Source organism: Pleurodeles waltl, chromosome 1_2 (genome assembly GCF_031143425.1).
Source record: "Pleurodeles waltl isolate 20211129_DDA chromosome 1_2, aPleWal1.hap1.20221129, whole genome shotgun sequence".
NCBI classification, from domain to species: Eukaryota; Metazoa; Chordata; class Amphibia; order Caudata; family Salamandridae; genus Pleurodeles; species Pleurodeles waltl.
Genome location: NC_090437.1, coordinates 97,825,548 through 97,841,550, shown reverse-complemented (window position 1 = coordinate 97,841,550; position 16,003 = coordinate 97,825,548). Strand labels below are relative to the sequence as shown.

At 44.4% G+C, this 16,003-nt stretch overlaps 1 protein-coding gene across 2 annotated transcripts in view; it reads left to right on the top strand.

Annotated features, from left to right (window-relative positions):
* Positions 1-16,003, top strand: part of DNAH6 (dynein axonemal heavy chain 6) — a 1,211,389-nt gene that overhangs the window by 1,027,636 nt on the left and 167,750 nt on the right. For both annotated transcript variants that reach the window (XM_069236637.1, XM_069236634.1), the window contains exons 66-67: positions 5,619-5,707; positions 11,947-12,093. In XM_069236637.1, coding sequence (XP_069092738.1) covers positions 5,619-5,707; positions 11,947-12,093 — 236 coding nt within the window. The remainder of the gene's footprint in view (positions 1-5,618; positions 5,708-11,946; positions 12,094-16,003) is intronic.

Here is a 16,003-nt window from a genome sequence, read left to right as displayed (position 1 = left end):
CTGTTCTTTTTAGCACAAGGCACCTGGGATGTGTCAAAAATAACAACGCAATGCATCGATTTTTCCGGTGCAGCAGAGGTGATGCTTTGATTCTTTCCTCACGGGCAAGGTGATGCGTCGATTTCCGGGTGCTCAGCCTTGGCTCTTTACTGCGGTTCAGGGATATTTTGACACTCGGGGGCGATGCATAGAAAATCCCAAATGTGCTGCAATGATGAAACAGGCCCTGCGTTGACTCAGGAGGCACTGCAGTGAATTTTCAGCCTCACGAAAGGTGCTGTGTCGATTTTGCAGGCAGTGCATCGAGTTTTGCAGGCATTGTGTTGGTTTTCCAGTGCAGTGGATTTGATGGTCCAGAGACTTCTTAACAGGAGGGAGCTCAGTCAAAGCCCTTGGAAATAACTTGTGGGGGAAGGCAAAGTCTTTCCAGCATGGTCAGGGAGCAGCAGGCAACAGGGCAATAAGCAGGAAAGCAGCCCTTCCAGAAAGCAGTCCAGGTGAGTCCTTTGGGCAACAAGGCAGTCCCTCTGACAAAGTCCAGTTGTAGGTCCAGAAGTGTCTGATTTTAGGGGATCACAGACCCAGTATATATACACACTCAAATGTGCCTTTGAAGTGAAGGAAACTTCAAAGAGTGCTTTTGATGTACACCAGCCCCCCTTTCAACCCAGTCCAGCCTGCCAGGAGATCTTTAGGGGTTTATCAGTGCTTTGTGTGGGTTCAGGCCACTAGCCTTTGAAGTGTAAGGGAGAGCCCCTCCACCGTTCCTGCCCAGGAAGACCCACCAGTATGCAGATGAATGCAGATGAGTGTCCTGTGTTTATGGCTGTCTGGGGGGAATGCAGAAGGGAAGCTGGCACAGACCAGATGTGGATTGGAGACAGGCTGTAAGGCTGTCAGAACGAATGCCTACTTTCTATAAGTGGCATTTCTAAAATAGTAATCTTAAATCCATCTTCACCAGTAAGAAGGATTTCTCAGTACCATTCCAGTCATACCAAACATGACAATGCCACTCCTTTCAGATCAGAAGTTACCACTTAAAAGTATGTAAGGGAATTCCCAATGCTGGTCTATGAGAGGAGCAGGCTTCACAATAGTGAAAAAGTGACTTTGGATGTTTTTCACTACCAGGACGTGTAAAACTTAAAACTGCCTTTTGGTAACATAGCACTCTGCCCTATGGGCTACTGAGAGCCTACCTTACGGGTGACTTATATGTATTAAAAGTGGCGATCTGAGCGAAACTTCTAGCTGCAGATTCCTTACCTTAGAATTTCCTAGCATCAGCTTGGAATCCAGAAGTTTTGCTGAGCAGTACCCTGTGCGTGCTGTCTGGTGGCATCGTTAAGATCTGTGTGACGTCATGTCGGTGACAGACCCCCACCAGGTATGTCTCTGGTGCCTTGACCAAGACCACGACTCAAACTCGTGTTTCCAACTTCCGGGCCATGGCCCTAAAGCTTTGAAAGAGCGGTCTCTGAAGCTCATGGCGGCACGGCAGTCGACATCGGATGGCGCGACTCCTAGGAGGTTACGGTCCCGACCAAGGAGGAGGTCGCAGGACTGCTCTGGGAGCCCAAAATCCTCTTCTTCGCACTGAAGGTCCTCTGGGCACTCGGGGAAGAGACACAAGTAGAAGAAGAAGAAGTCCAAGCGGAGGCGACTCGGGAACGTCGACTTTCCAGGCACAGTTCTGCAGAACCGATACCAGGGCCGATTTCGAGCCTCCCCCCTTCCCGGGAGCCGGAGCAACCCCCGCTCAACTCTATGAGTTTTACGAGGCCATGCATCTCGTATTTGAGCGGGCTGCCCCACCTGAGCACCTTCGGGCCCCACGGGGTCGGCAGGGGCTTCATCAGATTCCATATGCACTTTAGCACTGGTTAGCAGTGGTAAAGTGTCCAGAGTCCTAAGGCCAACTGAAATGAGGTCAAAAAAAGAGGAGGAGAGGAGGAAGGCAACAAGTTTGGGATGACCCTTCAGAGAGGGCCATTTTCTAACAGAAGGCAATTGCTTCTAATGCTTTTTGAAATAAAAATGGGTACCAGGAGTAGCTACGTCTAGTTCCTCTTCTGTTAGATCAGACCCATGGGAAAAGCTACTACAGTTCATACAAGCTGGAAGTGGTTTATACCAACAGCCAGACCTTTATTGAAGTGGGCTGTATAATAGATCTGTGGACTACTCTAAATATTTACTCACAGTCTCTACCTTTCTGTGTCTGAGACTCCCTTTGTATCTAGGGACAAGGTAAACTCAGGGTGGAATGAATCTTTTTCCATGTCTAGTGTCATAAAATGCACATTGTACCTCTAGATGATGTGTCTACTGTATTTTCTTGGCAGATTCGTTATTGGTCACCTATGTACTGCATTCTCAGAGTAGTCTAAGTTTTCTCTAAAGCTGGAAAAGTCTGATTAAATGAGGGACTTGGGCCTCCATTTATGACAAACGGTGACAGCATGTGCAAGCGGACTGTGCGCTATCACTGAAACACCCTCTCACATAAGTGATGCACTCAGGTAAGTGAGAGCATGTGTAGAAAGTTGGCTCTGTATATACTATTTCAAAGTAAGAAAATAGTGTGCACAGAGTCCAAGGGTTCCCCTTAGAGGTAAGATAGTGGCAAAAGTAGATCATTCTAATTCTCCATTTTGTGGTAGTGTGGTCGAGCAGTAGGCTTATCGGAGGGTAGTGTTAAGCATTTGTTGTACACACACAGGCAATAATTGAGGAACACACACTCAAAGACTTACTCCAGGCCAATGGGTTTTTATATTGAAAAATATATTTTCTTAGTTTATTTTAAGAACCACAGGTTCAAGATTTACATCAAAAACTTTAAATGTAAGGTACTTCACTTAGATACTTTAGGAACTTTGAATGAAAACAATGTCATGTACAGTCTTTGTAAAAATGGCAATAAGCTATTTTCAAAGTGGACACAGTGCAAAAATCAACAGTTCCTGGGGGAGTTTAGTAAAGGTTAGTTTAGGAGGTAAGTAAACACTTACAAGTCTCAGTTCTGGGGCCTAGGCAGCCCACTGTTGTGGGTTCAAAGCAACCCCAAAGTTACCACACCAGAAGCTCAGGGCCGGTCAGCTGCAAATGTCAAAGAGGTGCCCAAAACACATAGGCGCCTAAGGAGAATGGGGGTGCTTTGGTTCCAGTCTGCCAGCAGATAAGTACCTGCAACCTCGGGGGCAGACCAGGGGGGTTTTGTAGAGCACTGGGGGTGGGAGGGCACAAGTAGGCACACAAAACACACCCTCAGCTGCACAGGGGCAGCCGGGTGCAGTGTGCAAAGCAAGCATCGGGTTTTAGGTAGGAAACAATGGAGGGACCCGGGGGTCACTCTAGGAGTGCAGGCAGGCACGGGGGGCTTCTCGGGACAGCCACGACCTGGGCTAGGCAGAGGGTCGCCTGGGGGTCACTCCTGCATCGAAGTTCGGTTCCTTCAGGTCCTGGGGATTGCAGGTGCAGTGTTGGTTCCAGGCGTCGGGTCCCTTGTTACAGGCAGTCGCGGTCAGGGGCAGCCTCTGGGTTCTCTCTGCAGACGTTGCTGTGGGGGCATAGGGAGTCGTCTCTAGTTACCCACGGACTTGCAGTCGCTGGGGAGTCCTCCCTGAGGTGTTTGTTCTCTGGATCTCGAGCCGGGGGCGTTGGGTGCAGTGTGTGAAGTCTCACGCGTCTGGCGGGAAACGTGCAGTCTTTCAAAGTTGCTTCCTTGTTGCAAGGAAGTAGCTGGTTTTGAACAGGGCCGCTGTTCATGGGAGTTTCTTGGTCCTTTAGTCCAGGGCAGTCCTCTGAGGCTTCAGAGGTCGCTGGTCTCTGTGGGATGCGTCGCTGGAGCAGGTTTTTGAAGTTGGAGACAGGCTGGTAGGGCTGGGGCCAAAGCAGTTGTCTTCTTCCTCCTTCTCTGCAGGCTTGTAGGTCAGCAGCCCTTCTTGTTTCTTCAGGTTGCAGGAATCTGATTTCCTGGGATCTAGGGAGCCCCTAAATACTGAATTTAGGGGTGTGTTTGGTCTGGGAGGGCAGTAGCCAATGGCTACTGTCCTTGAGGGTGGCTACACCCTCTTTGTGCCTCCTCCCTGTGGGGAGGGGGGCACATCCCTTATCCTATTGGGGGAATCCTCCAAACTCAAGATGGAGGATTTCTCAAGGCAGGGGTCACCTCAGCTCAGGACACCTTAGGGGCTGTCCTGACTGGTGGGTGACGCCTCCTCATTTTTCTCATGATCTCCCCTGGACTTGCCGCCAAAAGTGGGGGCTGTGTCCAGGGGGCGGGCCTCTCCACTAGCTGGAGTGCCCTGGGGCATTGTACCACGAAGCTTGAGCCTTTGAGGCTCACTGCCAGGTGTTACAGTTCCTGCAGGGGGAGGTGTTAAGCATCTCCACCCAGTGCAGGCTTTGTTTCTGGCCTTAGAGAGCACAAAGGCTCTCACCCTAGGGGGTCAGCAACTCGTCTCTCAGCAGCAGGCTGGCACATACCAGTCAGTCTTGCACTGAAGGATTGGGTAAAATACAGGGGGCATCTCTAAGATGCCCTCTGTGTGCATTTTTTAATAAATCCAACACTGGCATCAGTGTGGGTTTATTATTCTGAGAAGTTTGATACCAAACTTCCCAGTATTCAGTGTAGCCATTATGGAGCTGTGGAGTTCGTTTTTGACAAACTCCCAGACCATACACTTAATACAGCCACACTGTACTTACAATGTCTAAGAATAGACTTAGACACTGTAGGGGCATATTGCTCATGCAGCTATGCCCTCACCTGTGGTATAGTGCACCCTGCCTTAGGGCTGTAAGGCCTGCTAGATGGGTGACTTACCTATGCCACAGGCAGTATTTTGTGTGCATGGTATCCTGAGGGGGATGCCATGTCAACTTTGCCTTTTTCTCCCCACCAACCCACACAATCTGCAATGGCAGTGTGCATTTGCTTGGTGAGGGGTCCCTCAGGGTGGCACAACACATGCTGCAACCCTTAGAGACCTTACCTGGTCACAGGGCCCTTGGTACCACTGGTACCTTTTACAAGGGGCTTATCTGTGTGCCAATTGTGGAAACAATTGTACCTTTTAGGTGAAATAACACTGGTGCTGGGGCCTGGTTAGCAGGGTCCCAGCACACTTCTCAGTGAAGTCAGCATCAGTATCAGGCAAAAAGTGGGGGGTAGCTGCAACAGTGAGCCATTTTCCTACAGCATGAAAAGTATTACTTGGACCCTGGCTGGTCGTTTGGCTCTTCACAAATAGAGACTATGCAGAGGGAACAAAGAATCCAGGAGGAACAGCTTTATGGTACGCTTATGGTTTTTTTCAGTTTGGTTTGGCTCCTATTGGGCTTGGTGCAGATTATCCATAATTGTGGCGCCCAAGAAGAGCACTAAATTAAACCATTGTGAATTACAGGAAAGTCATTAGCCCTACCTTCCGCCTAGTAGTCAGTAGATATAAGTAAAATGATAAGCAATACCATTTTTTATTGAAATTCAGTTGGTTATTTGTGAGTAAGAAATTGCAGTAAATAATGTGCATGCACACTACAGTGTAGTGTCTAAAATGTTTTCTTATGATTAACCACGTATTATTTGTTTATTCTTTTTACAGATGCTACAATCAATGAAAACTTCAGACTGTTTTTAAGTTCTATGCCGAGTAATACGTTTCCTGTCACAGTGTTGCAGAATTCAGTTAAGGTACTGTGGAAATCTTAAGATCTGTGAAGTATACAAGCACACAAATGATTAAATGGAGTGAAAACAAAGTATGTAGTGAAAAATGGGATATATCTAACTCCCGAATAACCTGTGTAACAGTGAAAGCTATTTCAATCTCAGGGTTTCCTGGCGTCATAAGGCAAAGAAAATAATACTAAATTGCAAGTGACCACATTGTTCGATCCCTATTGGTAATATGGATGTTTGATTGTTTTTTAGTACCTGTATCTGATAGAGACTTCTAGCTGCAGATTTTTTTCATAATATTTTTGATAATGTTGCTAGTGATAATGGTAACAAAACAATAGTGCTATTCAAGTGTGTATAGTTTTTATTCTGAGACACTTTTCTATAGCTTTGAGGTTTTAACACATTGTGACAACCCCAAAGTTCATTGTGGAGAGAAAGGATTATTCCTTTTTGTGCACAAGATCCTGTAATTTATTGCTGAAATGGTAATACTGTGTGGAGGACTCTCTCTTGTTGAGATTCAGTGGTAGAGGTAATTCCCCCAGCGGATCCCTCACCAGCGTAGAACCCACCAAAAGAAGAATTACCACATCCTGTTCTATTAAAATAGTATACCACTGCCACTCAACCATGCATCAGGATGTAAGCACTGATTTAAAATTATGGTAGTGAAATATTTCCCATAGCAGAGTAGAATGGATGTGAGGTAGCATTTCCAAATGACATTGCCTTTGTCCACCGATGCCCACCATCATCCACAAAAAGAAAAGTTTTGAGCCTGCTTTGCATGTTTGAAGATACTGTAAATCAGAATTGCTAGACCTTAACGTAGTCCCATATTTTCCAAAATATTAATTCATCCTGTCATTAGTGTGCTGTTTAGAGGCATTTCTGGCGACATTCTCAAGGGTTGACCTGGCTCAAATAATTACTTTTACATCATTTTGGACTACCATTGACCACAGTTCAAGCCAAGGATTTTATGCCTAAAGAGACCAAACTGCCATTCACATCATAATTCTTAGGTCTTACCTCAGACCACTTTAGCTGTCGATTATTGGAAGACTTCTTGTGTGCAATACCAACACTTAAAGTAGGCTTTGGAACAGCCCGTTGCCTATTATTGTTTGAATCGCTTGTTAATCTAATTTCCTTGCTGCTTATTCAATGGCTTTGCATCCTCTTCTTGTGTGTGGCCCTTCTCTGGAACAGAGTTTCTTCATCTTTCCTCTGATGCCATGACTTGTATCTTTGCACTGCTTACATTCATTGAACTGCTTGTGCTATCGGTACTCCACGAGAGCGGTTGTGTTTTTTTGTCTCACCAGCTCATCCATTGTGTTGCTTTCCCCACCATTGCCCATACAGTTTGTTTTGTGTATACTCTATCTGTGTTCCCCTGCCCCTTATTGCTGACCGCTCCCCCTTCTACTCACCAGTTGCTCCTGTTCCCTTCTCAAGCCCTTTTTTAATTTCAATTTTCCTTTTCCTTTTTGTGAGTCTCCGGCAGATGCAATTTGTTATTAGGCTGCTACTTTCTCTAAATATGCTTTTGCGCACTTTTCATATTTTTTTTACTTTAGCTCTCCAAGAGGAGTCCGCCATCTATGAAGGGTAAATTAAAATTACATGTACGTCCAGACATGTGAGCATGCGTTGTGACACAAGCACACGTATTCATCATCGCACAGGGCTGGCTACTTTAACTTTTTTGGGTTTGCTGGTGCTGTCTAGTATTGGCAAAAAACACTTGAAAGCAAAATAGCCAGTGCCTTTCTAAGGCGAGTCCTATTGGCTTTGCCACTGCTTGTTAAAGCCATGCCATAGAACCCTAGAGCCTCTCCTAACTCTTGCCAATTGCTGGTCATGTTTGTGATTGTTTTCACTAGCTAGCCACACTTAAGCAACCCCCCCTCTCCCCTGCACTGTCTGGAGGTTTCAGTCAAGGATCTTGAGTTGTCAAAGAACGGAATAATGACAATAAATGACGCATTTCAAAGATATCCAGGAATCTGCTCTCGAGCCTTAGATAGACAATCACCGGGACTCCCTATATGAATCAATTTCGAATCGTATAAGGCCAGGTTTTCCTTGTGCGCAATGGCAAGTCATTGTTCCATTGTATCCCTTGGCGTGGATTGCTGATTTTGGCTGAAGTGTAGTTCAGAAACGCAGCCCTTCATATTTACCGGGATGCGACTCGCTATTGAGTGACAGGATCCTCCCGCTTCTAGAGAGGTGGAGCAAAACATGGACGCACTACGAAAATGTGTCTCTCACACAACTCAAACACCCCTTTAACTTCAAGTCAGTGCCTAGGCGTTGGCTACAGTCATATAGTTATTATGGTTACATTATCATGTGTTTCTTATGAGGGATCATTAGATCTTGCGCTAAATATTTTGCAGGCATTTTTTTTTTTAAGCCTCGTTTTACATGCTTGGAGGGATTATGGTACTGACTGTTATATTTGCATGAATTGCTTCTCATTATAACTGATAATGTTTTAAATGTTATTGCCAGGGGAAGGGTTCCTGGGTTTAACTTTACTTTGTTTCTTTATCATATGGGCTAGTTGTATGGCATTTAATGCAAATTTTAAAATATGTTTTTGCTTGATGTACGTTTACCAAGCTGTTCTTCGATAAAGGAGAATGATGATTTAGAGCGATTAGTCGCGGTAATTATTTTAACTACCATTCAATACACATACTTACCACCTAAAGAAAGGAGCAAAATGATTTTCCTTAAATGTAGCCTTGTCTTTCGCATTTTAAGAATGAAGAAAATGTGTTTTCCTCCATTATGTATTAGGTATTAGGTAAATACCTCACAAATAGCCTGGTATAATTTGCTTCTTCCACGCTTACCTTTTGAGCAAATCTTGTTGGCTCCTTTCCCGATGATACAAAGAGCAAAATTGTGCAATTAGATTTACCATTGTGAAGATCTGGAGTGTACTGTATGGTATGGCTGGTAGCCCTATCGTGCAGTACATTCACAAATACCATTCTGGGTCCCGTAAGATATGTTTACTTAACCTTAAACTCAACCCTGGGTAGCTGTAATTCCGAACAGTAAGGTTTAGCAAAGGAACAATAGAATAAGAAAGCCACATGACATGAAAGAAACAAGACACCAGGTTAGAAAAATAGATTTGATTTTTATGAATCGTTAGAGTCCTTGATAATCAAAATCCACTGGAGGGTTTCGGAGATATAGAATTTTAAAGGAATAAATAACATTGGTATCAACCACTTAAGAATTGGTCAAAAAAACTTTGGAAACTTTTGGAAAGCTTAGAAAAGTTAGTTCTGCAACTCTGGTCTGAGTTGAGTGACCACGTCTGGCAGGACAGAGGTCCAGGAGGCCATAGAGTATACTTTGGACAGTTACCTGGCCACCAGAGCATTTTTAGAGCAAGATGGAAACTTTATAGGATGACTGCCATAGACGATAATAGAGTGGTCCTGATCCTGAGGAATGCAATCTCAAAGATGCTCAATGATGCTCTGGATGCTGTGCAATTCAGGGTGGTGAAGTCCAGTCGAGTCCTCGATCCACAAGTGAGTGGGGGCAACTTTGTCCACGGATTTTGGGATCCCATGAAGTCCTATTTTCAGGGTTTCAAGGGGTGCCGATGCAGACCTTGCAATTTTGCAATACAGCAGTCACGGTGAAAATCTTCCATCTCAGGTGATGAGTCCTGTCACAACAAACACTCACGGTTCCAGCAGACATGGGCGCACCTTTTGGCTATCTCCAAATTGTCCTTGGAAGTGCCTGGAGTCTGGTAGTAGCAAGTCTTCTGCTGTGGCTACCAGAGATGCAACTTGGGCTCCTTCAGGTCAAATGTACCCAGTGCTGTTCTGGGGGGCCAGCCAAATGACCCTTGGAGTCTCTGCTTTGGACTGGGGCTGGGCATCAGCATTTCTTTGAGCTTAGCACGCAAACCAGGGTCCAAACTCCACTAGCCCAAAGTGCAGCTGGTGCAGTCGCTCTGGCATCCCAGACTCATTTTGTGCGCTTCCAACGGGTGCAGAGTGGTCTCCTTCTCGTCCTCTTTCCAGGTCCAGTGAGAGCTGAGGGTCAACATGCCAAAGGTACCATATTTATCCCAGGAAAGTGTCCTGAGAGGACCACAAAAGTTTTCAGCCTCTGGCCCTGTCTTTATACTGTTTCCAAGGACTAAAGACATCCTGCTCAGGGGTGTTGGGCTAAGGAGCCTATCAAAGGTGGCTTCCTCTTTGAACCACACCTCCAGGCTAATCCCCTGAGTGACCATGCTTGCAGAGGAGGTGATACCTTGCTACTGAGGTACTGCCTTTGTCCTTGAGGCTGGGAGTCATTTCACACATTTCCCCAGGTGGTCAAAAAGCTGTCTGTGTGTGCCTTTGTGAGGCCGCTGAATGAGCAGAGCACAGAGTGGTCACTTTTCTAAAAGTGGCCAACTATTAATAGTGACATTAATTTTGACCTGAACATCAGATTGCGTTTAATGTTGTGATTCATTTGCTACTTCACATGACCACATTTGGTAGTCCCAGTCAAAAGAGAGCCGGTGGGGAGGTCACCCTGTAACCTTGCGTTAGCCAATGCGGCTACCAACTTTACCCACTGCAAAACAACAATTTGGAAGTGTTGCTGTCAAGGCATATTGAAATATATATATATGTCTCACTTAACAAACTACACCGCCCTGCCATATGGCTCTCTATGCCTTCCATAGGGAAGACTTAAATGTAATGTTAAGGAACAGGGTGGCTTTGCAATTAATAAATTGCAAAGTTGAACTAACAGTGAAACATTGTCTTTCCAGTCTGCAGGGGCAGTCTGGGAGCCATTGTGTGTCTAGTAACATGAAGGGTGGCACGGATAGTGCTGTAGCCCTGGGTGAACACTCTGCCTTAAAAGCCCTGGGTGCCCTGGGTACCATAAACCGGTTCTTATAAGTAAGTCAGATCTTGCCAATTGGTAGTATCCAATTTGACATATATTTTGCGTGAAGTCAGAACAATGACACTGAGGGCAGGTTAGCATGCCTCCGTGCACTCGCCCAATCAAAAAAACAGCCACATCAGTCCAAAATTGTCAGGGTGAGCATGCAAATAGAGGCATTTATTTACAGTTGTGTTTTTTTCTGCAGTTCTGTAATTTGCAAGTGTCTGGTTTGTCAGGTTTTCTGTACAGCCTGTTTAAATGTCCTTTTATTATTATTATTATTATTATTATTATTAGTTTATTAAATCATTAAATGACAGTGTCAGATCTCAGACCCTAAAAGATCCGCCATCTTGACTTGAACCTCTACGTTTCCTATAGCGACTTCTTTCTCCTGGTGCGCTCAAAATAGGTTATTCCAAATTTGCAAAACAAGGTGGGCAAAGGAGACAAATGAGAGACAGAGGTGCTCATTACGAGTCTGGCGGTCCTGGGACCGGCAGACTCGTGGTGGCGGTTGGACCACTGCCAAAGCAGCAGTCCGGCTTCCACATTATGACCGTGGCGGAGCCGCCACAATCCAACCAACGGCACCGCCAGGTTGCCGCTGGTCGACAGCCTGGCAGTGCCAGCGGTCTGAATCCTCCAGGGCAGTGCTGCCCTGGGGATTGCGAGTCCCCGCTGCCCTGGGGACTACGAGTCCCCTGTCTGCCGGCTTTTGCATGGCAGGTCCACCGCCATGCAAAGGCTGGCGGAGATGGGGTGGCGGGAGCCTCATGGGGGCCCCAGTACTGCCCTTGCACTTGGCATGGGCAGTGCTGGGGTCCCAAGGACAGCCCTTTCATGCCTTTCACTGCCTGCATTACAGGCAGTGAAAAGCTTGATGTGTGCTGTCGCACCTGCCGCATCGCAACATTGCTGCGAGCCGGCATCAGTGTTGTGGCCTGTTTCCCGCTGGACCAGCGGGAAACTCGTAATAAGACCAGCGGGCGGGAAACCTGAGTGGCGGTTTTCCGTCCCAAAGAGTTTGGCAGGCGGTGGACTCAAAATGAGGGCCAGGGTTTAAGTTGTGCAGCCATTTCCAAAGACAGTGCAGTGTTGCACAAATGAGGAGTCACATTAATTCTGTGACTGAGCTCCTACGCCTCAGCCTGCATCCCACAGAACCACAGAACAACTTTGACTGCTCTGTTTTCATGTTGTGCGGTCTGTAGCATGTGCGGTAACTCGTACCTACTTAAGTAGTAAAGGACTTGCAGACTGACACCTATATCTTTGCTGAACCACATCTTATCTTTGGTATTTAGGTCACTAATGAGCCGCCAAAAGGACTTCGTGCAAATATCAGACGGGCCTTCACAGAAATCACCCCTACGTTTTTCGAAGAGCATGTTCTTGGAAACCAGTGGCGCAAAGTCATCTTTGGTGTTTGCTTTTTCCACGCGATTATTCAGGTACGTAGTTTACTTTTGTTCTGTGTAAATTTATTTCATAAATATTGTGGTGCTATAAATAAACAGGACAAGTGTGTGGCACTGTCAGTTCAAGTAAAGCACTTTTACCAATAAGCTTTTCAACCATTATTTCGGACATTAAATATTGTTCCAGTAAACATGTTCAACAATTAAATGACGATAAGTAATTAACTATTTAGTAATGAACTACTTTCAGCTGGCTCATTTTTATTTATATTGGTGACGTAGAAGCTTACTTTGTTGCTATACAGTTCATTGTACTGAACGGCTCTGCAGCGAGATCTTTTTCCCAAAAAAGAGATTTTGATGGACTTACTCAATTGAACTTTTGGAGCCTGCAAACAGCTGCCCTCCTTCACTAGTTAAAAGGCTTTTATCGTCATATGAAGAACATGTCAAGGTGTCACCCACAGGGACAGCACATCTTCTGTTTGCGTTAGTAATGCTTCTATGCATTAGTTTAATCATAAAGTATGTTATTTATAGCTTAACAAGTGTTCAGTGACCAGCACCACATACAAACAAGTTGACGTCCTGCCTAATTTATTTTTCTTCAACCTGCAGTCTCCCTTCTCTACTATCCTTTTTCCTTCCTCCTTATATGTCCATTTTGTTGTCATCTCCCTTCTCCTTTGTTGTGTTTTTTTCCTTTCTCAGCTCCCTTCTTTCCTCCCATCTCCCTTCTTTCCTCTCTTCTCACTTATAGCTCCCTTCTACATTCTAATTCCATTTCCGTTCTAGTTCGTTTCTCCTTCGCCACCTTTCTCACACACAAAAGGAAGCCACAACCAACACGTAGGTTTAAAAATCCCCCAAAAGTAGGAGTTATAGATTTACTTTTCAAAAATATAGATCGCCCTGCCCCAACGATTCGCCTAGCCTCTGTCTGAGTGTAATGTAAAGGCAGATTTTTTGTTTTGTTTGTTTAACCGGTTAAACTAATTACATGTAACATTCTAGGTTTAACTTGCGAAGAAAGCTAAAGCAAAACCTAACATTCATTCATGTATTTATTTATTTATTTATGTTGTTAAATGTGGGGACGGGCTATTACTCACGAGAGGCATGGCCTTGATTGAGTGATGTTGGGATCAGGATTGGCTAACCCTGTACACTTATACCTTTTCTGGGGGGTTTTCCCAAGGAGCTACCTGGTGCAACATGTTGGGTAATGTCAGTCGGAAAAGACAGTTTTCTGTGACATTCAGTTAATTAAAGCATGGCGAAATCTCAAATCCACATTAGACGATGGGGAAAAGGCTTCCTAAACCAATAATGTACCTTTTAAGGTCGAGCCTGGGAGAGCATGCTCTCGCTTGCGAGACTCTTGTGTCTGTCTGATAATGAGTTTGGAACCCACTCACAGATTACCATTCGTTGGAACTGTTAACACGTCCCAATCTAGATAATTTAATCACTCTGGGACTCGTTTTAGGCCGATGAATCTTTTGACCCTGATTGAAGACACCTTAGGACGAGATAACTAGTCAGCATGTCAATCAGTAGATCAATAACATCATCAGAATGCACAATAGCAAATCAATCAGATTAATCAATATCATCAATAAGAATTTAAACACACCATGACCTTTCGGTCACGAATAACCACACAGAACTAGCAAGATTTTTGATATTTATTCCCTATTGATTACACTTCTACTAGTAAGTTTATTAGTCTCAATAACAGGAAACACATCAACAATGTCACAATATGGCAACTCGAATAAGATTTCATTAAAGCAAAAATCATAAACATTAGAACAAAGCACAACGTCAACATGGATTAATCTGAGCAGAGTAACATTAGCGCATTATTCAACAAAGCATAGATTCAGTCATTTGCCTATTTGCGTCTGTTTTAGTGGATCTCTTAACTATCCTCGAATTAGCATTAGCATGTTGGGCTTCATGCAAAACAATTTAGCAACACAAATTTAGAAAACATCTAGCTATGGCCTCTACCAAAAGTAGCAGTTGGTAGCTAGAAAGAAAAGGCAAACAGACAATTTCGTCATTACATAGTTACCCTCTGTAATGAGTCAGCATACAGAGTCAGTCTTCGTCCTCAGGGCATCAGTTGATTCGCCATCCGTCCGGAACACAGCAAAGTTCAGCAAGACCGGGCAATAGGGGACACTTCCCTCATAAGGGGGAAAAGTATGAATCAGGCAGGACAAGGTAAGGATGGTTCGAAGAATCAAACAGCAAAGTCAGAGTGACAAAGTGGCTAGGTGATAGCAAAAGGCACAAAGTGGCAGTGGCAAAAAGTGGCTTGGAATGGCTGATTTCTCCTTCCGTCAAAGGATTATATCATTCTTGTTGTACAGTCCCCTAATTTCCAATTGGGCAAGTTTTGGTGCATCACTATCTCCATCCAATGGTTTACTTGTCGCCTCATTAAGATTGTCACTTTAGAACAGTTCTCACGTAGTTTATTGGCTCCTGTAATTGACGTCTCCAACGGGTAGAATGTCAGGTACAAACTTTTAGTCTCTCAGGCTCAGTCAGTGGCTCCACTGTCTATACCAGTCCAGGCGACCTTGTACCTGTTGCAAGTTTACACTGTTGCATTCGGCAAGAATGTCTCCTTGAGCAAGTCGAGTCTCATGAGAAAAATTTACTACGTTTACACACATCTTCTAACTTCTGGAAAAGTACGGATTCATGTCCTTCAGCAAGTCAGCACATTCCACGTTAGAGAAACACATTTAATATAAAACCGGCAGCTAGGCCCTGACTCATGCTAACTAAGGCCTAGTGATTAATTAACAAAACCCTAACATATAACTCTTAATACTAATACAAAATCACACATTAGTACATTAATATTTCATCTTTAGTCAGTTTCAGTTATCATCGTATACATTGGTGGCCACTCCCCGTGGGCACATTTCGGACACACGTTTAGTAAAGCACATTAATACATTTTCTATGCGGCATCATTATGCATTAATTCGAAAACATTTAGGGGGTTATTCTAACTTTGGAGGAGTGTTAATCCGTCCCAAAAGTGACGGTAAAGTGACGGATATACCACCAGCCGTATTACGAGTTCCATAGGATATAATGGACTCGTAATACGGCTGGTGGTAAATCCGTCACTTTTCCGTCACTTTTGGGACGGATTAACACCTCCTCCAAAGTTAGAATAACCCCCTTAATGTTAATTTTGATTATAAAAACTACACTCCAACAATCCCTCTTCTGATGACACTTGTCATCACACAAATCCGTTCTTTAACATTTCTTTCATTTGTTCATCTCAATCTCCTCCTTTCGTTTCGCCTTTTCATATCTTGCTCTGAACATTTTCTCCCTTTTCTTATCTTCCCTCCTCTCTTTATATTTTGCACATTTTACTTTACTTCTTTCGCAAATTTTGTTCAATAACCATAGTCCGAATAAACAAGCCAATACAATTACTATTCCCTGTATTAATTTTCCCAAGAACCCATGCCAAAGACCACTAAACCAGCTTCCCACATGCGCAAATCCCTCTCCAACATTTTCCCAAACTCCTGGTTCTTTCAGTTCTTTCAAATCTGCACTATCCCTTGTTAGGTTAGTAAGCATACTTCTAATCTCATTGCTATTTTCCGGAATATAAGCACAACAGTGTAGCTTATTAAGCATCTTACAGACTCCGCCACTTTTCGCTAAAAGAATGTCTAAAGCAAGCCTATTTTGAAGAGTCATAGCCCTCTCCGCAGCAAGTTCAGTATCCATCAGGAGTATAGCCCCTGTGAAGTTTGTCAGCATGTTAACCACAGTAGTAGACAACTTTCGAATCTTTACGGAGTTCAAAATAACTCCCACTGAAGGAATTATTGCTCCAAATATGTCTCCTACTACACCAGCAGCAGTCTCTCTCTTTTGTCTAGCACGTAGT